Source organism: Puma concolor, chromosome B1 (assembly GCF_028749965.1).
Source record: "Puma concolor isolate L17-30 chromosome B1, mPumCon1.1.hap2, whole genome shotgun sequence".
Taxonomy (NCBI): Eukaryota; Metazoa; Chordata; class Mammalia; order Carnivora; family Felidae; genus Puma; species Puma concolor.
Genome location: NC_141670.1, coordinates 88,522,483 through 88,544,334, shown reverse-complemented (window position 1 = coordinate 88,544,334; position 21,852 = coordinate 88,522,483). Strand labels below are relative to the sequence as shown.

The 21,852-nt window shown below is 38.0% G+C and overlaps 1 protein-coding gene across 2 annotated transcripts in view; it reads right to left on the bottom strand.

Moving 5' to 3' along the window:
• SLC7A11 (solute carrier family 7 member 11) overlaps positions 1 to 19,344 on the bottom strand; it is a 125,697-nt gene extending 106,353 nt beyond the window's left edge. For both annotated transcript variants that reach the window (XR_015250217.1, XM_025921735.2), the window contains exons 1-4: positions 18,472 to 19,344; positions 14,333 to 14,459; positions 9,435 to 9,550; positions 1,105 to 1,230 (exon numbers count right to left, since the gene is read on the bottom strand). Coding sequence is in view for 1 of the 2 variants with exons in the window: in XM_025921735.2 (XP_025777520.1) it covers positions 1,105 to 1,230; positions 9,435 to 9,550; positions 14,333 to 14,459; positions 18,472 to 18,748 (646 nt within the window). In the remaining variant the exon portion in view is untranslated. The remainder of the gene's footprint in view (positions 1 to 1,104; positions 1,231 to 9,434; positions 9,551 to 14,332; positions 14,460 to 18,471) is intronic.
• Between the last annotated feature and the right edge of the window lie 2,508 nt (positions 19,345 to 21,852).

Sequence of the window (21,852 nt, the reverse complement as noted above, 5' to 3'; positions counted from 1 at the left end):
GTCAAAAACGATCCAAAAAATACACTCTGATCTCTGCTCTTAAGGAATTTGCAATAAAATAACCTTTGGAAAACCTCACTTCATACATATATCAATAGGTGGGAAAAAAATGACTATAGTCTTATATTACACCAAAAAGAAAAAAAAGATCTTAGTTTTAAAGGATAGTATATCATCTTTTGGAACCTAAACTAGAACTAAAGTAGGGTCAACAACTCAGAGTCTCTGCACTTTCCACAAATGGAAGAAACCCCTTACAGAAGACTAACGAGTTAGCCCAGAAAAAGAAAGCAGCAACAAAACAGATTATTTTCTCTGTATTTCTAATTGATCAGATAAAATGAGCAGGCTAGCTCTATGGGGACCAATGTGAATTGGGAAAGCGAGCTCATGTCTTCTCTTTCTTTAGTGTAAACCATGGCATTAAAATCTTTATCGTATCTCCTCTGAGTTGGCTGAAGTTGATGGATTTGATGCAAACATTGAGCCAGGACAGTTCCAAGATCTTCTATTCATAAATGGACAATTAGCAGCTCCTAATTATTGTTAATGTAACAATAAAAATTAAGTTTTACAACTTTTTTTTGTCAGATAATATTTGGTTTTTAGGAATGCTAGTCCCATATCTGACTCCCTTTCTGTCAAGACTCTATTCTCAAGATAAAAGCAGTAATAGCCATAGAGTAAGAGAATTATTGGTCATCTTTCATCATTTTCCAGATATCCTTTCTTCTCTAGTCTTTATTACTATCATTGAACTATTTTAAAGTAAAACTAAGAGGATATAGGTATCTGTAGTTAAAACTAATTGCAATTTTTTTTTTCCACTTTGAGTTTCACTCCAAAGAGTTTATAGATGGAGAGAACTCACTAATGCCTTATTTTGTTGCTTGGCCCAGTCTTAATCTTCTTGTTGCCATTCAGCTGTAAATACCAACACACCCCAATGCAACCGTCTTTCAAATCAATTAGATGACAGTATAGAGTCTAAGTTCCACAAGCAGAGACTAATTAAGGGATTCTGCTAGTACAAGCAAAAGTTAGGGCTAGAAGAGATCAAAAGCAGATACGTATTTTAAAAAGCATTTACTTTCCAGTCCATACCTTTAATTAGCTGCATAACTCCAGGGACTATAATTATCAGAATTGCTGTGAGCTTGCAAAAGGTTAGGAAAATCTGGATCCGGGCACTCCAGCTGACACTCATGCTGTTTAGGACCATCACTACAGCTGCAAACAAATAAATGAAAGTTACAAAAGGTGAATTCTCATTGGCATGAAGACATGAAGACCTCGCTATTCAAAGTGCCATCCATTAATCAGCAAAGTTGGCATTACCTAGAGGCATTTTGGAAATGTGAAATCTCGGGCACTGTCCCTGACCTAATAGATACCTTTCAACAAGATCTCTAGGTGGGTTTTATGCACATTGAAGTTTGAGATGCTCGAATAAAACCAATGGACAGTAAAAATTTATCTCATTTTTTGTATATGTCAATAAGATTGGGCATATATTATAGTTTCCTAAAAATCAGATAAAAGTATCTTCTAACAAAACCCTGAAGTCATCACAATATTCAATCAAATTGCTGAATATGACTTTCTAGCTTGGTAGGTCAGACAACTATTTCCTCCTGTGATGACGTTACCCATATGCACCTGCCAGTATGGAACCACTCAAGAAGGGATGAGATGTCAAGAAGTTGGCTACAACTCTATTCTTCACTCTCAAAACTAGTCCTATCTAGCACTCTTTGGTTTTCCTCTCCAGTTTCCAATCAGCACATGAACGACTGACTTTCAACCTTCCTTAAAAATATAGGCTTCCAGGGGCGCCTGGGTGGCGCAGTCGGTTAAGCGTCTGACTTCAGCCAGGTCATGATCTCGCGGTCCGTGAGTTCGAGCCCCGCGTCGGGCTCTGGGCTGATGGCTCAGAGCCTGGAGCCTGTTTCCGATTCTGTGTCTCCCTCTCTCTCTGCCCCTCCCCCGTTCATGCTCTGTCTCTCTCTGTCCCAAAAATAACTAAACGTTGAAAAAAAAAAAATTAAAAAAAAAAAAAAAAAAAAAATATAGGCTTCCAAAATGTGTTTGGGGACTTGGAAAAAAAAAAGTTGTAAGTTAATGAGTCCAAAAGAGTTCCCAGTCTAGGACACGCCTTGGGTGTAAAGCCAGCAGAATTTCCCCTTCTTACTGATGCTGTCTAGTTTCCTGAGTAGCACTCAACTATCCACTTTTCCCATGTGGTAGACCATAAGAATCTGGAGACTAGAACAAGTATATTTGATCTGTATTGCTTGTGTTCAACTCTATACTTGACCCAGAAAGATAATCAACACAGTTTTATTGAATAAATGATTGAGTTGGATCCTTAGTTAAAAAAGAAAAAAGAAAAAAAAACTACCTTCCGGCAAGAATGCATGAAATGAATGATGATACTCTAAGACTCTGCCTCCTATCCTCTGCTGGAGTAACTTCTAGAGGTTCTTCTAGACCATGGAATTCAACTTTATGTTCTTTCTGATAGTTAATATTCAGTGTTAACCACCCCTCCAAAGCTGTTTCATACCTGATATTTGCAGTTATTATCGTTAAGCTTTATTTTTAAAAAGGTGTATCCCTCCTAAGCAAATAACACAAATGTATGGATATACTTCTCAGGGGATAAAACAAAACACAGGATTTTTAGAATTCAAGTTGCAATAGGAAGTATTCATATTCTACAGTAATCGGTTATCTCCATAGTTTCCACTGCTTCATATAATCACTAGCTCATTTCAGAATTTTAGAATCAGTGAAATGTTATCGACATACAACATATACAGTAATGGCAAAAATTTAAAAATAACCTAGACCCCTAAAGGAAGACTAAAGTACACTTTTTTTAATGATTTGTTATGTAACCATTTAAAATCATGATGCAGTTAAATATGTATTGCACGAAAGGATATTCATGATATATTTCTGACCAATACAGCAAGTTACAGAGAGAAGGATGGATGGATGGATGGATGGATGGATGGATGGATGGATGGTTGGATGAATGGAGACATAAAGGCAGAGAGATATAAAGGTGGGGAGGGGAATCTGAAACAGTGTTTACCAAAACATTAACAGAAGGTATTTATAGATGATGGAATAGCCAGTAATTTTCAATTTGTATTTCTTTTTCTACATTTAATAATTTTTATAATGGACCTGCAGCTTTTTAAAGTGAAAATCAATAAAGCAATTTTCATTTTTGAAAAATCTCAAAGATGAGAAAATAAGGGATCAGGAGATCCCACACAAAGTTAAACAGGAGACTACTAATGAAGAAATGTCTCAAAGGAGTAATGATAAGAATGATCAGGAAGGCTGGAACCCCATATAGGATCCATGTGAGGCTAAGGGAAATATTTTACCTATGTTTGAAGCTAAAAACATGAAGAAAAGTAGGTCCATTGTTAATGGCAGAGTGCATTACTTTGTCAGAGGAAGGATAAAAAATAAAATTATTTTTCTTTCTCCAACATAAAGCACTTATATGTTGGAAATAATTTAATGCAGCTCTGTTCCCCACTTCATCATCCACTTATCCCTTTCTTTTTTTCTATACAAATGACTGTGATAAATGAGTCATCATATGAAGAGCATTATTTAGTTAAAGGGACAACACTGACCTAAAAAAAAACTGGACTCATGTTCCTACCACCAACAAAAGAGCACTGCTTTCTTTTAAATAGAGCTCCTAAAACCTGAAACACTATTTCTGAAAGTACTCCACAATAGAAAAGAGTTGTATATAGGGAAAAAAGTACAAAGGAAAGAGAAAGAGAAAGAGGGGAAGGGAAGGCAAGGGAAGGCAAGGGAAGGCAAGGGAAGGGAAGGGAAGGCAAGGGAAGGGAAGGGAAGGCAAGGGAAGGGAAGGCAAGGGAAGGGAAGGGAAGGCAAGGGAAGGGAAGGGAAGGCAAGGGAAGGGAAGGCAAGGGAAGGGAAGGGAAGGGAAGGGAAGGCAAGGGAAGAGAAGGGAAAGCAAGGGAAGGGAAGGCAAGGCAAGGGAAGGCAAGGCAAGACAAGGGAAGAGGGAGGGAGGGAAGGAGGGAGGAAGGAGAAAATAAAGGTGGATGGGAGAAAGGAGAGAGGGAAAGAAAAGAGAGGGAGGGGGGAGAGAGAAAGAGGCATTCTTATTTTTGGAACCTCTATCTGAGAAGAGGAAAGAGGATTTGTTACTTTCATAAAGAGTGTAAGTCTTAATGTCTATTGAAAGAGAAAAAAAGTGAGCATTTGGGGTTTTCTTTTATACTTTGCAAAGTGTTCTTAGAAAAATCAAAGCAATCTTATGAATTGATAATCTCACCTTGCTTTCCTCTCAGGCAGCTGAAGAAAAAATTCTGGTTAAAACTGATTTCTCTCAAAGGTTTCTCAAAACCTCACATTATCTGAACATGCAGACATTGCACTCATTATTTGGTACACCAAATTCCAGCTGAGATGTACCTTTATGACCCTGAAGGATAAGGCTTAACAAGTAACAAGGCAGCAAGTACAGAGGCACTGTGAAGGTCCTCAAGTGACTAGAAATGCTGCTTCATCATGTGTCTTTACACAGAAATTTAAGTCTACATATGTTGCTTATCCAACAATATTGAAAAGGGGATTTGGGATTCACTAAATGCAAGAGCTTTCTGTGTTTCTGAAACACATCATATCTTCTTTGTTTTTATACAGACTATCTACCCACATTGTAATAAAAGAAATTTGAGTAAGTTCTGTGGTCCTACTTAGCTTTACTTCATTTGAATAATAATTGTAAATTTCACAATTAGAAAATATTTATATCAACTTTGGCTTTTTCTCTTGCCCAAATGAAAATACCGTGATATATAATTTTTATTTACTTACTTATAGTGCAGTCTGCTAAGAACTGAAATGCAAGAATGAAAGATAGACAGATAGATAGGTAGACAGACAGACAGACCAACCGATCAACTGACCGACCCACCAACCAACCGGCCCTGGAGATAAGACATACATGTTTAGAAGGGAGATGTATCTGAAGAAGATGTTTAGGGGAACGCGAAGGACTTACACTGGGATTTAAGGACTGACAAGGTTTTCTGTCTGCACTTCTCTATTCAAGTCTATCTTTGGATTTGCAGAGTGAGATTACTGAAGCTGGGTATACTGGGTTTTCTCTCAGGTTCAGGTTCTCTCTGGCTTCTGGCTTCTGACTGTTTCATGCTAAATCGATAAAATATAGGGATGCTGCATGGTGAGTTAAAGTCGATCAGTCCACTGGTTTTCATAACATCTGCCTGAGTTACCACTCTCTTTGTTAGCATTCATTGCCTGAACGTACTAATTTCAGAGAGGATAAGCCCCTCTAGCTATAAACATCTTTAAAAACCAGAGAGATCTAGGATCTCAATGCCTGGGATAAAAATGCAAGCATCAAATAATTGTAAACTATTACTATATGGCAGATAATGTACAAAGACTTTACGTGGATAATGTTATTTAATCCTTATCTCTCTATGATGTGGTCACCATCATTGCTGGCATAATTTTTCAGATGGGCAGCTGAAACTTGAGATAGCATTTAACTCGCTCATGTTCACACAGGTAAGTGTGAAGATAGGATTGGAGCCTAGGTAAACTGACCTCAGAGTCCACACTTTTACCCCTAGCTCACAGGTGATAATGCAGGAATAGCTCAAAAGACATGATCTCACTAATATACCTAGTCCTTTCAAACTCCTAGTGGCTCTGCCTCTCGCTGTTAAGGTTCGTGTTTACCTTGGCAGCAATTTCCCACATTTTGTTTGTCATCCTCCAGAAGGATATGGTTATTGTTTTTCAGTCCTTATACATATCAATACCATGTATACCTACCTAAGAACTCATTGTCTTGGCAATTTAGCTATGGTGAAAAAAGGTGTAGGCATAGCCAGTCTTCAGAATATTTAAGCAAAACCACTCCACAAGCTATACTTGAAATGCTAGCTCAGAACTGGTCCTGGATTTTCTTTCATGCAATTCAGTGATGGCAGGAAAACAGTTTGGGAAAAGAAAGTACAGTCATATAGTAATGGAAGTGGCTAATTTGTTCTTATAATGCACTCACGGTGTTATTTTCTTCCTTCCTCTAATTATTCCCGCAAGGTATGAGAAGCAGGGTGGGGCTCTTTACTCACCTATACACACTAAGCCAGGAAGGAACTTGGGATTGAAGATTGTTAGGAATGGATCTGGCACTAGATTTCATATTTTAAAGAAAGTATTTTTACCATAATATTCTGCCATTGAATTGTATACCTACATAGGGAATAGTTTCAGGAGACCAGAACAAAAGACTGGATATCATTTTAAGTATTGAACATCCTTCAATTTTTACCAAAGCCACAAGGACAGTGAAACTTGATGGTGTCGCACAGAAGGGAGTAATGTCACACTGGGCTAGCAGAGAGCACCTGATGAGAATGCCTAAGATTTCCCAGCTAGACTTCCCTGCGCCTGACACGTTTACTCGAATGGAAAGGATTTGGGATAAGCAAAACCTTTTCATTTTTATTAATTTGACAGCAAGGAAGCCCAGTACTTTAAACAAAGGGCAGATCGATTAGCATTCAGTAACTGCCCACTCCTACCCCAGCGTCCCTTCTCAAATGCTTGGTCAACATTTCACAAAACTTGAAATCTTTCTTTCTGTGACTTGATTGTAGCAAGATCTTTCAGGTTTCCTCTCTTTTCTACACTTGAACACTTGAACAACCTTCCACCCTTAGCACATACTCACATGTAACAACTTGGAATGTGAAAGATTTGCCCCCCGGTACATTTCTCCTTCTCTGTCTCCATCTCCACCCCTGGTTGGTTGCCCCATTAAAGCTAAATTCTTCTTAAAGTTAGTTTCAGGGTCCCAGACAGACCACTGATTTACATTACCTACCACTGAGTCATAACAATACCTTGTTTTCTCTTTCAGTGAAATCTCCAAATTATAGGAACCCAATTCCTCACAGTCTCAAGCTTGCAAATGGAACATCAAAACTTCTAAGCTGATGTTATAAACAATGGCAAAAATGGAAGAAAATGTCTAGGTTCATCCAAGATTAACACAGGCTTTGTGAACTATTTTACCACCAATCTCTACTACTGGAGTTTGGTAAACTGGAACACACGTAGTTATCCTTCCCTATAATAGTGACAAAATTTTGGTCTGTACAGTGTCCATTTCCTCCTCCAAAATACAGATTTTCCCTCCAAAAAAGTATAATAGCATTGGGATAAGGAAAAAGAGTCATCTAGACTTACCAAAATAGTAATATATTGCTGTTATCTATCTCATTTCAAGTCCAAAGCAGGTAATATTTATAGATTTATGTTTACATAAAATCTACTGAACCCGTGCTAATTCTAACCTTTATTTAAGTTGAGAAATATGTACGCCCACATGAGAGATACCTTTTAAAACTTTTATTGTAAATTTACAAACCTCTCAAAGAGATGACCTGTGTCTTCTTTTCAAATATAATAATCACGGTATGATTCTGCCTCAGTTATTTGAGGGACAAGAATATAATGGTTACAATAATGGCTATTAGTCCAATCTTTCAGTGGGACACCAGATATATTAAGTACTTTCTATGGGCAAGGCACTTTGCTAAAGGCTTTAAAAACCTGATGTAATTTCACCTCTCCGCAGCCATCCAAGACAGATTATCTTTTCACAGGTATCTTACTAATAAATAAAAGTAATGCTTAAGAAGGTTTAATATTTAGCTCCAAATCACACAACTAAGACATTGTGACACTAAGTTTCAACTCCAGGTTGTTTGCCTTCAAAGCCTAAGCTGTAACTACTATGCTAAGATAGTTCATCCCACAAAAGCTCATGGTATTAGTTCTGAATATCACATTGAGCAACTGTATTTCATTTCCCACCATTGTCCTGCTGCATGAGAAAACTGAAGACGTGTAATCCTCCAGGTTTAACAAGTAGACTTTTCTGCTAGAGAAAATTTCGTAGATCTCTCCACATAAAAATCAGTCAACAAATATTTATTGAACACAAACGCCATACTAGGAGCCATGAAAAGGGCTGGAAATATGGCAGTAAAAGGGCCCCCGGCCTCATGGAACTTCCAATGATGTTTTCCCACAAGAGTATAAATAGCTACCATTTGTAATTGTTCTGAATAAATTGTGAGCATGACCTAAACACTACACATACATTGTCTCAGTGAATATCATTCAATCCTCACAAAACACTCTCTGAGACTCCACAGGATCTGCAGGTAAGAATACTGAGATGTGAAAGGCTAAATGATTTGTCCCTGAGTTTCACATCTACAGTGTGCATGAAGGGCATGATGAGTTCAGTTTGCCATTACCTCTCCCAAACTCAGATATATGTACTTTGAGTATTTTTCTTTGTCTTTCTTCAGAGATTTCACAGAAGAAGAATAGGTACATGTTTGGTGGATAAAGTAGGAAATCCAGGATGAACCTAAGTTCAAAAATACATGTAGCTACACTAGAGATATTTTTACGTGTAATTCCTGCATACGAACCACTCACCGTACATCGATCTCTTCATCGTTGTACTGAAACACCTTAGACACGCCTAACTGAAAATTCTTCATAAGTATGCAATTAGTTATTCCTGCGTTGCTTGCTATTTCCAAATAGTTCCAACTTAATCAAACATGATCATATTGATTCTTCAAACTGAGTCAATTAACATCTGGAAGTATTATTGTTTCCCATACTATTCGAAGGTTTGGCTTCATATCACTTAGGTAATGTTGTGCATGTTCCCCTTTTCCATTTCTTTTAAAAACTATCCAGAATTTGGGCACGGTGATAAACGTGAACAAATTTCTAACTTGGAGATCCAATTTGAGAAGTGCTACTAGTAAGCGAATATGAAAAAGAAGACTTTTTATCGTGACCATCAACGGGCAGCTAACACCGTAACACTGAGCGTGACAGTTTGCTAACAGTATAAAATATATCAACACAATGCACACACCCTACACATGAACAGCACTCCGTGACAATGAGTTATCACGTAACATGTTATCAGTGAGAAAGGATAAAATTCTAATTCAAAAACCCATGAAATAATTGGGTTTTCATCTGTAAAATTCTCTTCTCATGTACTCCATGAGAACTGTTATTTTACTAATAAGGTTGTTTTTGTTTGCCTATATCAGAAGATTGGCCATCATATCTATTGACCCAATGCAAAACTGACATGTAATGTAATACCAAGGATCACTCCAAATCCTTAATCTTTTCTTTATTTTCCAACATAAATTTGGCAAGGAACTGAAGGGAAAAGAGCATGATGTGGAAAGCAGTCCCATCATATATGTCTAAAGAAGCTTTGTTATCAATCACTTTTGCTCTTTTTTTTTTTTCTTTTTCATATTTAGACCTATGATACTCACTTATGCCCACGGCTGTAATGAGCTTGATTGCAAGTTCAGGAATTTCACACTGAATAAAAAATGGTTCCAGAATGTAGCGTCCAAATGCCAGAGAAATCACAGCAGTGGCTGCAGGGCTGGAAAAGAATATTCAGGTTAACAAAGGAAAAAATAAATAGCATCTTTGCTAAACTTTTTCTACCTTGAGGTAATGTTATTCAACATATAGAACATGTTAAATAGGAAAGCCTATAGTTTTCCAAACTCCACATTTGATTAGGTTGTCACAGATAGTCCAAATGAAATATTGCCTATAACTTTGGTGGCTAGCTTACATTTCACATATTCATGGAAGCAAGACTGGGTGCTATCAGTTTTGCCCCTGATCTCCTATATTTGACTTTTTTTTCCTTAAAAATTTAGTTTATTATTTGAGATCCTAGCAGAACTGGGCTATACAAGAAGCAGTCTTCTTAATAAGTCAACAACTAGGGGTGCCTGGGTGACTCAGTCAGTTGAGCGTCTAACTTCGGCTCAGGTCATGATCTCACAGTTTGTGGGTTCGAACCCCACATTGGGCTCGGTGCCGACAGCTCAGAGCCTGGAGCCTGCTTTGGATTCTGTGTCACCCTTTCTCTCTGCCCTTCCCTACTCGTGCTCTGTCTCTCTCTCTCTCTCTCTCAAAAATAAACATTAAAAAAATAATAAGTCAACAACTAAACTCCAGCCACAGCATGAATGGGTTAAGGGTGTAGATCTAATGAGTTGGAGCCCAGTCAAGAAAATGAATACAAAACTCAGATTTTTTAAAAAAAAAAATTTTTAATGTTTATTTATTATTGAGAGACAGAGAGAGACAGAGCATGAGCAGGGGAGGGGCAGAGAGAGGAGGAGACACAGAATCCGAAGCAGGCTCCAGGCTCTGAGCTGTCAGCACAGAGCCCAATGCGGGGCTTGAACTCACAAACCATAAGATCATGACTGGAGCCAAAGTCGGATGCTTAGCCGACTAAGCCACCCAGGGGCCCCCAAAATTCAGATTTAAAAATTAGTATTAATAAGTATTCATTGAAAATACATGCTTATGTCCTTAACATTATGTTCTTATTTTTCTAGTACAGACAAAAACGTGAAGAGGCAAGTGATTATTCTTAATTTCTTAGAAATATTTAGATGCAAAGTAAAAGTCAAAAAGTAAAAATGCTCTTGTAATTTTATACAACTGAGAAAACATGAATGAGAAAATGAAATAAGTGCAGGTTTATAGTAAATAGGTAAGAAACCATTCTATTTTAATTCTTCAAATATTTCTATGAGAAAATTACATGTGCCTTTAAATACATGTATGTATGAGGGGCGCCTGGGTGGCGCAGTCGGTTAAGCGTCTGACTTCAGCCAGGTCACAATCTCGCGGTCCCTGAGTTCGAGCCCCGCGTCAGGCTCTGGGCTGATGGCTCAGAGCCTGGAGCCTGTTTCCGATTCTGTGTCTCCCTCTCTCTCTGCCCCTCCCCCGTTCATGCTCTGTCTCTCTCTGTCCCAAAAATAAATAAACGTTGAAAAAAAAAAAATAAATAAATAAATACATGTATGTATGAATATATATTCTTTAAATACACAGGCAAGTTCATGAAATTATCTAGTTTCTCATGCCATTCTTCTCTTTCAGCTTCTCTTCCCATAGTTGCCCAACACCTTAGATTGTCAGAAAACAACCACAACTACGTTCCAAACTTGGCCTGCTTGTACTCAGTAGCACCATACTTTTTTTTTTCATTTTCTTCTTTTCCCAAGGACCCCCTCTTCTCCCTTACCCCAACAAAAGACTGTTTTTCCTGTTCTTCATCATTTGTAAATTTTTGATGTATAAATTAAAATCTGATCACCTTATTTTAGTGCTTTCAAAACATGCTCAGAATATGCAAAATCCTTCTGTGAAGGCTCCATCTAGTCTAAGTGTTCCCTTCCTCTTAGTTTACTTCTTCTCACTGGAAGGAGCTGAACACCCTTTACCGGGAGCCCCTACAACTCATTGGTAGTTTTTTACACCCTATATCTTTGTTCAGTCTTTCTTGGCCCAGGGAAATTCCTTTACCCTTCCGGTTGGGTGAGAGGTCTCTGAGTATACTCCCTTATGAAGGCCCATGGCTTCCCTTTCGCTGATCACAGTAGCAACTTTATCTTCACTATGTGATTTCTTGATTGATAACTCTTTCCCTAGCATGACACTGAGGATCATGAGTTCAAGACTGTGTCCATCTTAGTCACTATTATTTGCCAGTGTTTAGTATAGTATCTATCATAAGTAGAAACCAAATAAACATTGAATATATGGTTAATGTGTGAATTCAATCATCTAATGACCCTGCTATGTACTGATATATGGTATTTATTTTCTTGAAATCTGTGCTCTACAGATTATTTCTGACAAGAGTGACTTACCCTCAAGCAAAATTTTAAGTATTTAGGCATCCTGGGTGTTATGAGCAGATGAGAAATATTAAAGTACCTAGGTATCTTGTCACTCCAGAAGTCATTCATTACTCTGTTTATTTAGAAGACCAACCAGGCAATGGGAGTCTCTTATTACAAAGGAATATATGAACCCTTTAAAAAAAGCTTCTAGAGTATATCTGGATAATTTCCTCTGTCAGTACACACACACACACACACACACGCATACACACACACCCCATGAAGCAGCTGTTTTGCAATGTAAATAACATTTGATTATGAGCTACCCGGAAGCAAGAATTGTGGGTCATTCCACTTACAGTCTCTTTAACTTACCATTCACCACTCAGTAGCTGTTTAAGGAATGAATAAATAAGTGAATGAACACTGTATCTGTGCTATTGTGAACACAATGATCACGTTCATCACAATGCCCAGTAATTAGCTAAAGCCATGCGACATATACCTAGCTGAAGAGGGATTCAGGTGCAGCTATATCAGGCTCCAAAGCCCACCATCCTAACAGCCCAGCACCCTGAATAAGTAGTGTCCTCACTTAATGCTTATTTATTTTTGAGAGAGAGAGAGAGAGCAAGGGAGGGGGTAGAGAGAGGGAGACAGAAGATCAGAAGTGGGCTCCTTGCTGAGAGTAGAGAGCCCAACAAAGTGCTGGAACTCGTGAACTGTGAGATCATGACCTGAGCTGAAGTCAGATGCTCAACCGACTGAGCCACCCAGGTGCCCCAAGTGTCTTCATTTGAATGCTGAGAATGTCAAATCCAAAATATTGTAACCTTAAACTTTCAGTCAAAAAGAATTAAATTATTCAAAAAGAATTTAATATTGTTGTTCAAAAAGAATTTACTGTCTGTAATGCTCAGGACACTGATTAAGAAGTATAATGGTTTCAAAAGTGTGAGGCTTGGTCTTATGCACTTAAAATGCCTGTAGTTCTAATGGGTAAATAGAACATAGACACCTGACATATTGGGGTGCCTGGGTGGCTCAGTCGGTTAAGCGTCCGACTTCGGCTCAGGTCACGATCTCGCGGTCCGTGAGTTCGAGCCCCGCGACGGGCTCTGTGCTGACTGCTCAGAGCCTGGAGCCTGTTTCAGATTCTGTGTCTCCCTCTCTCTCTGCCCCTCCCCCGTTCATGCTCTGTCTCTCTCTGTCCCAAAAATAAATAAACGTTAAAAAAAATTTTTTTTAAAAAGACACCTGACATATTAAGAACAGAAGATATGTTGAATGTCAAATAAAAATGGGAGACTGATTTTTTTTTCAGAAGAATTAAGAGAGAAAAGAAATAGAAACTAGGGTAACCAGGAAATTAACTGTGGAAGAGGTAAGATTTAGGTTAACCTTTGAAGAGTAATATTCAGATAAATCAAAAAAGAGCAGAAGGTACATCCTAAGCAAATCCCAGCTTTTAGAAAAGGAACAAAATACTTCTTTAACATTATTTTCGTTATAACAGGTTTTAAATAATGCAGAATTGTCTAAAATGAGAACAGACTTAACAGAGAAGTAAATACCAATCTAAGCTCTTTGTTAAAAAAGAAATGCCTATGACTATAAAAATCATGGCTAGTGTTAAATCGCTCTGCATTTGCCACTTATGCCCCAAATATTAGGATAAAAGCTCACTGGCGCTCTCAGCTGTGTATGTCTGATAAGTTTACAGTAAGAACAAGTTTCTCCAGTTATTACCGTTAAGCTCTACAATCAGGATGTGTAAGTCACATCTTATGGTAGCAGTTACCTTAAGGAAGCGTGTTACTCTAAACTGTACACATGACATCACAGGTTTCCCACAATGTGAAAGGAAATTTGCTATTCAGAGTGACTTAGCAATATTTGTTTGGATTTTAAACGAAGACAATTTTTTACAGCAATAAAACGTTTTTTTTTTTTTTTTTTGGCAACTATAGTTCGCTGATTTGCTTGACAAGAGGAAATGAGTCATTCATGTCAAGTCATTTTTGTGTGCAAAGTATAAAACTCAGTGACACACTAAGTTGTTAGGCACAGAAGTTTCCTAGTCACGACAACTGAGGAAAGTTAAAAGACAATGGAATCTACAAGAAGAAAAACTCCACCTACTAGCATAACATTTAATTTTGTCTGGCCAGTCAAAACGCATGATTTATCAAGGTGGATTTTGATGCTTCATATCCTTTCGAGTGAACATACTTTCTAGAAATGTCAGAAGATAATTGAATATTAAAGAAAATCAGACACTTTAAAAGTTTGGCAGGAACGGAGAACTATTGCCAGTGAGAAAACTGCATTAAAAACATTGAGAGAGGTATCTTATCATAGATTTCACATCCTGAAATAGACATGTTTACAACATAGTCACATGACACACATATTTCTAATCAGTTAAAAACAATCAAGATGATTTAAAGAAGGGTGTAATGAATGGATTTATTTTTCCTTAACTGTTTTCTTATCTATGCTCTCACCGTATTATGAGCAGTTCCACCCAGACTCGTACGAAAGCTGGTAATGGGCCAAAGACTTCCAGAATGTATGTATAATGACCACCAGATTTCTTTATACTTGTTCCCAATTCAGCATAGGACAAGGCTCCTGTGAAGTATTCATAATAAAAAAGGTACAAAATTAAAATATTAATTAGTCATCCGAAGGTAGAGTTGATGCAACGATATTTATGTTTAGGTAACATGTTACTACATCCTTTGGTCTGAGTGAGCTGTTTATTTCAAGAGAAGTAACAGTCATCTGATTGTTAGGAGCCATCAAATTCCTTTTCTAACTTCCGCATGGTTGAGATCTAGTTCATTCTGTTCAAACAATGTAATTTTATTTGAAATGGTAAAGACAAACTTCTAAAATAATATCATATTATTAAGAATTATGAATCTCAGGGGCGCCTGGGTGGCGCAGTCGGTTAAGCGTCCGACTTCAGCCAGGTCACGATCTCGCGGTCCGTGAGTTCCAGCCCCGCGTCAGGCTCTGGGCTGATGGCTCAGAACCTGGAGCCTGTTTCCGATTCTGTGTCTCCCTCTCTCTGCCCCTCCCCCGTTCATGCTCTGTCTCTCTCTGTCCCAAAAATAAATAAACGTTGAAAAAAAAAAAAAAAAGAATTATGAATCTCAAACCTGAGAAAAAGAGAAGATAGATGCCAATAATACCAACCTATTTTTAAAGGAACTACACACCAAGACAAGGAATTATCCCAAGTTGACCTTATTATATTAAGAATCCTTTTAATCAATAGTATTTCTGTTGCACATCAAAATTAACAAAATTTATTTGTGCTTCAGAAAAGTATAGACTCTTGGCCTTGCAAGACTTCATTTAATTTGTAGGATATGGTTTGTCAAGAAAATGAATTTTGACTCCAATATTCTATTTCTAGAAAAGATTTTCTTGGATATTTTTTGAAAAGTACACTTCTGAGTAGTTAAAAGAACATACTGTTTAAAAAGAGATGCTATAACTTATGTATATTAGGTAAAATTAATTATAAACATTTAGCCATCTTAACATTTAGCAATGCAATCCACATGGGCTTGAGCAAGTTATGTAACCTCCCCAAATGTAAGTTTCTTTATCTATAAAATGAGATCTCAATTCTTACCTCATAAGGGAGTTGTGTTTATAAATGCGATATTGGGCTCCAAGGACAGTACTGGGCCTGATACATTGAGAATACCTCATGAAATATGCCTACTAATTTGAGCAATTAACTACCAAGAAAATGAAAAATACATCTTGGTACTACGTGAAAAATTCTATTCATTCTGCAAAGTACTCAAATGTAACACAAATTCTTGCTTGAACTACTTCAGAGACTAGAAGTGTGGGAAATTATTATAGTAAAGCTTCATGCAGAACTGTCAACATGTATAAAATTTGGATATTCAGTTATATCTTAGTACCGTTGATCCTATTCCCAAACCTAGCTCTGTATCAGAATCACCTGAAAGTAAATTTCCACGCACACAAAAGCATACACACGAAAACAGAATCTAAGGCCATACCCTACAATTTGTTCACTACCAAGTCAGTCCAAACTCTCCAACAGAGAGAGCCAAACAAGTCTATTATTTTAAATTTTGTATAGATGATTTTATTATTTTTTTAAGTTTTTTATTTATTTTGAGAGAGATAGAGAGAGAGAGAGAGAGAGAGGGAAAGCAGGGGAGAAACAGAGAGAGAGACAGAATCCCAAGGAGACTCCCATGCTGGGCTTGAACTCATGAACCGTGAGATCATGACCTGAGCTGAAGTCAAGAGTCAGATGCTTAACCAAATGAGCCACCCAGGCACCCCTATACAGATGATTTTAAAACACCTAGTCTGCAGATTAATATTTAAGGACCACTAATATAGTTTGCCTATTTGTAACTAATTGTAACTGGTTGCAATTCACTCTGTTGGAAACCAGTCGCCATGTTGGTAGCCTGTATAAAAGAGCTTCCCATATAAAATGTTATTGGAAAGTCTTAAGTACCTCAGAATTTATTGCCAGACAATCAATACCTAGACCTGTGTCTGCTTTGCTGAAACTCCAGGATGGTTGCCCTGGGTTTAAATTGAGTTCGGGAGGAATGAGATTTTCATTTAAAAGTCTCAAGCTCCATAACCATTTTACCCAGATGAAAAAAGTTCAAAACAAGATGTAAAAATCCATGTATTGACCCCGGCTTTAAAAAAATTGTAAACCAAATATACAGATTCTTTACTCGTAGTCCCCGAGTTCTAGAGTTCTAAGAGAAAGTATTTGTTTTCTTTACATTTTGCTTTGCTTCCTGTTAGGAAGGCACTCCTGTCAAAAAGCTCCTAGGAACTTAAGTGACAAATAAAATGTAAATACAGATAAGAAGATTAATACAGGAGCATGCTCCCTGGGATTAGTAATCAAAGAATATCAACTCAAATGTAACCTGAGCTAGTCCTTTTAACATTTTTTTTTTCCTGAGCTTCTGCTTGAGTTGATATACGTACGCAGAACCATATTTTCCTAGTGGAATAGCATTTTAACTAGTTCAATCCTCACAGCAATTCATTTTACTATATGTGAATAACCTTTTATTATGTATAAAAATCGAATCACATAGTGGGAGCTGGATGTATAGAAGTATGAAAAGTCCAGGAAATTGGTTATGGTTTTTCCTATCAGACATTGATTTATTCTCCATTTACAAGTACTTGTAGAAGAGTAAAGACTGAGGGTGCACAAAGTCAGTTAAGAAGAGCAATGAATAGGTTTCTCTTTGTCTATAAATGTACATGCCAGAACCATACAGAATACCACCAACTCTTTTTAAAAACCTAAAATAATTCTTCTACACATCTTTCTATACCACAGCGTTGTTTTAATGAATTTTACTTCTTCCTGATGGAAATCTGACTTCTCTAGATGAATACCCAAACCAATGCACTAAAACACCACAAGGCCTTAAGAATGAATGGATTGGTACATGTAGGACCAAGAGTTAGTACTTAGTCCCAGAGTTAGGACAAAGCTTTCTGTTAGTACCTTTAAAGAGCAGGGCCTTTTGGAATTAAAACATACTGGTTGCCACGAAAGAGAAGATACATCTTGGACATTTTCCCCCATAGTGTAGATAAAATTTTATTTTTTTGACCACTCGCCAGCTTTTGTCACCTTTGTAAGGAACTCAGGTAGCTTTCTGGTAACTTGCGCACCCCGTGAAAGGTATCTATTACCTCTTTGCTGGCAATATCAAATCAACAAAAGAGATCTAGAACTTGAAGCAAAATTAATAGTCATCCTTCTTCTACTAGTTCTGTGCAGGTTAACTCAGTGAACCGACGGGCAAGTTATCTACGTCCGCGAAGACCCACTGAACTATAAATGAAGAAAGTAGATCTGGGCAAGCACAGCAAACTAACACCCAGTTCCGGTTTTACTATTCATGTTGCAAACATTTAGGGGTGAGAGGGAGAGACGAGAGATTGAAAAACTTTGAAATGCGCTCAGACCCTTGCAATATTCCCACTTATCACAGGAATTGAGTTATGTGCCACCACACGTATTTCCACGGCAAGGACTTTTGAAATAATAGCAGCAATGGACAAGCACGCCAAGTTAAAAAATTAAAAAGAAGACGACTGCCCTCTCCCCCCCCACCCCCACCCGCGGTTTATTTTGCCAATCAAAACACTGTCAAACTTCTGCTGAATACTAAGCTCTGTGTCTAAATAGGCCATGCCGGGTTTCACTTCACAGGTGTTTCATTCGGCGGGCCAGCTGCCAAGATCCCTCAAACACAAGTCACTGAGAACAACTGCCCGGTACAGAAAGCTCGCATCTATTTTCCCGGGTCATCAAAGTGAGCCTTTGCTCTCATGGCCACAGGGAAAAGTCAGAAAAGAGTCTGCCGGAGTCAGGGGAAGAGAGTAGGGGCTGTGGAAGCAAGTCGGTGGAATGCAGGATCCTGCCAACAGTGGACGCTGTGTTTGGGTAGTTCGCATACTTCAACAAGAATCAGAGCCTTTGGCGTAGCCTTTGCCATTCATTCACTCCTTAAAAAGTACTCTTTGCTTTCCCAGAGAGCAAACTGCCCGGCTCCACAGACATACCCCCCAGAGAAGAAGCTGCACTCACCAAACAGAGACAGGACCCCACAGACTGTCCAGATAATCAGAGACATGCCCACGCTGCCCGTGTTCTGGAGCACGCCCTTAGGAGAGATGAAGATTCCTGCTCCAATGATCGTGCCAATGATGATGGAGATGCCCCTCAGCAAAGTGATTTTCTTCTTCAGCACCACTTTCTCCTGCCCAGGTGGCTCCTTGCCACCCAAAGAAGGCAGCTTCCCATTAACATTCCCCTGCAGGTAACCTCCACTGGAGATGGTGGACACAACAGGCTTTCTGACCATTGTAGTGACACGCGGGGAAAAAGGAAACACAGGAAAAAAAAAAAAAAAAAAAAAAGCAACAACAAAACCAAACAAAACCAAACAAAAACAAGAACAAAACCCAAAACTTTCCACTTTGGTCTCTCTTGGTGTGACTGACCAAATCTCTTCCTCTTTGCTTTCAGATTGTCTCTCTCAGGGCTATTGTGTTCACAGGTAAAAACTCAAAGGTGCCTTTTTCTCCTTCCCAGCTCTCTGATTACTGCTCAGAAACACCTGTGTGTTCATGGTGCTCTCGCTCCTCCACCACCTCCGACTCTACCTCTGCGGCTGCGGCTGCTGCTGCCGCCCTATCATTACAGACCAGCTCAGCTTCCTCATGGGCTGGTATTTAAGCTCCTGCCTGTCACACCAACTTATTCCAGCTTAATGATGATGCAAATTCTCCAGGTTTGCATCAGCCACATGAGAAGGCTCCAGCATTACTCAGCTCTTTTTTTTTTCCCCCAAACATTAGCAGCATGTTGCTCAACTGACCTCAGCTTTTCAGAGAACAAAGCACACACTTAAAAGGGATCTTAACCAATCCAGGAGGAGTAAATTCGGAACAGACCTTCCCAGAGATTTAAAGCAACTCCTAGTGAGGGACAAAAGCGAAGAGTGAGGGACTCTTCGCGCGGAAAAGAAAATGAAAAATGAAACAGGAAATGATCACTGCTTTACGAGGAGTTTCTTTTTTAACTTACGTATAAAGACATGTCACGCACAGCTGTTTTGATAATAGAGCGTAACCCAAAGCTGCATTCTTTATAACAAAACATTTTGAGATTTCATGTTTTCTGCTTATTTTTTTTTTTTTTTTACTTTGGGTTTCTGAACAATACAGTCAAGCGAGACTGATTCTGTATGGTTGCTGTCAGACATACCACTGTGAGACTTATTCAACATTAAAAGAGAAAAATTATTTCTTGCTACCAGTAGTAAACTTGTATTTAAAGTCACTACCTGAGTGTGACAAACTTAAAAATCACAGTGACTCCAGAAAACAGCTGTTTTCTGATTCTCATCAGCTCTAGGTGTTGTCCTAAAGTAAAAGATACATATTCTTCATTTGCATGTTGTTTCATTGAATTACCAAAAAAAAAGTAATTTTAAAATTAAGCAGTAGTTACAATGACATAAAACTACGCATATAGCAAAAACTTAAAAAGGAACACATAGAATAATAGTTTGGGAAGGTGATGTTATTAGGTATGATTTTTTTTCTAACATGTATGAAGTATTGTTGTATCATGATTATAAATTTAAAATGAATTGGAAATATAAGCTAAGATTAAAATGTTTACTTAAAATGGTAAGAAAGGCAAAACACTTTAAAACCCTACTAACTTTCTGAATCTAGTGTCCCTAAAACAAATACCAACAGAAAAGGAATTCTACCTTCCCCTATGATCATCCGTCAAGTTTCTCAAATTCCACATATGAGTGAAATCATGTGGTATCTGTCTTTCTCTGACCGACTTAATTTGCTTAGCATAATACCCTCCAACTCTGTCCATACTGTTGCAAATGGCCAGATTTCATTCTAGATGTCACTTTTGGCTGTGGTTGTAGGTGGTTTTAGATGCAGTGGGAAGAATTTGACCTTATCATTATCCTGAAGCTACGTTTACAAACACCATTAAATACACTTCGAAATGTCTGAACAAGAATAACAAACAAAAAAACTTGTGTGCAAGAGGTGGGGGATGAGGTGGGTGGGAGGTCCAGAGGATGCAAGAAAGAAATAGCCACTAGGAAAGCAGCGTGGAGAAAGAAGGTCAGAACCAGTTTCTGTTATTTTGAGACCTGAGAAAATTATACCATGTCCGTGCTCTATCATCCAAATACATGCAGCCGTATCATTTCCTTTTCATATTTTCCACCTAATTCCTATATAATTTGCTTTAGGTATCCCAAATCAGGGTTTTTATACAGCCCAAATAGTTTTTCCCTGTCGTTATGCCTTTCATAAAGTAAAAATGGGTAGTTTCCCTCATTTAACCTTGTTGATATCCCTAAAAGAGACAGCTAAAGGAAAATTCTCCTCCTCCTCCTCCTCCTCCTCCTCATTCTCCTCCCTACCTTTTTTCCCCTCACACAAGTGAAGGGAGAGGCTTTTTGTCTCCCCAAAAGGAAAATAGATTAGATTAGATTAGATTAGATTAGATTAGATTAGATTAGATTAGAATAGATTAGGACTTAAAAGTAGAACACTGGAAATCCCAGGGAATAACTTTTTATCTGTACCTCACACCAAACCACACTTCAATTTTAAATTTTGTGCTAAATGACTGAATTAATAAGCTGAGACTAAGATCGCACTGAGACAGGAAGTTAGACAAATTCTAACAGAAGAAAAAATGTTTTTTTCAATATTAAATAACATTCTCCTCCTTTTCAGTATTTTAAACATATGTACAGAGAAAACTTGAAGTCAGACTAATGGCCAAAAGGATTATTAGTGTCATGTAAGAAAGTCATATTCAAAAATTCTGCAAAGCTGCAGACATGAGCATACCTCATCCAGCCACCCACAAATTTGCAGAAAATTCAGGTTACACAGTAAATTTTAAGTTATCTTCAATATTAACAAACCCTTATAATCAACAGTCCCAAACTTATAAACTAAAAATTTATAGTCTTCAAATATGTGTGTATCATAAAAACGAATTCCAAGCAAATGCATTTATATTCTTCCACCTGCTTCAGTCCTTATTTTAAGCATTCCTGTCAAATCAGGAGGTTATCCCAGGTTATCCCTATTTACAAATATTTATTTAGTGCTTTTTGTATACAATGGATAACCCCAGATCTCTAAATTATCTTATATAAGAAGCAGATGTGATATACTGTGGTAGCTTCCCTTTTCTGGTAATAATTTCTGTCTCATGATTATAAATATGGACACGTAATGACTTGGCCAAAAATAATCCTAGGGGCGCCTGGGTGGCTCAGTCACTTAAACGTCTGACTTTGGCTTAGGTCATGATCTCATGGTGTGTGAGTTCGAGCCCCACATTGGGCTCTGTGCTGACAGCTCAGAACCTGGAGCCTACTTCAGATTCTGTGCCTCCTCCTCTCTG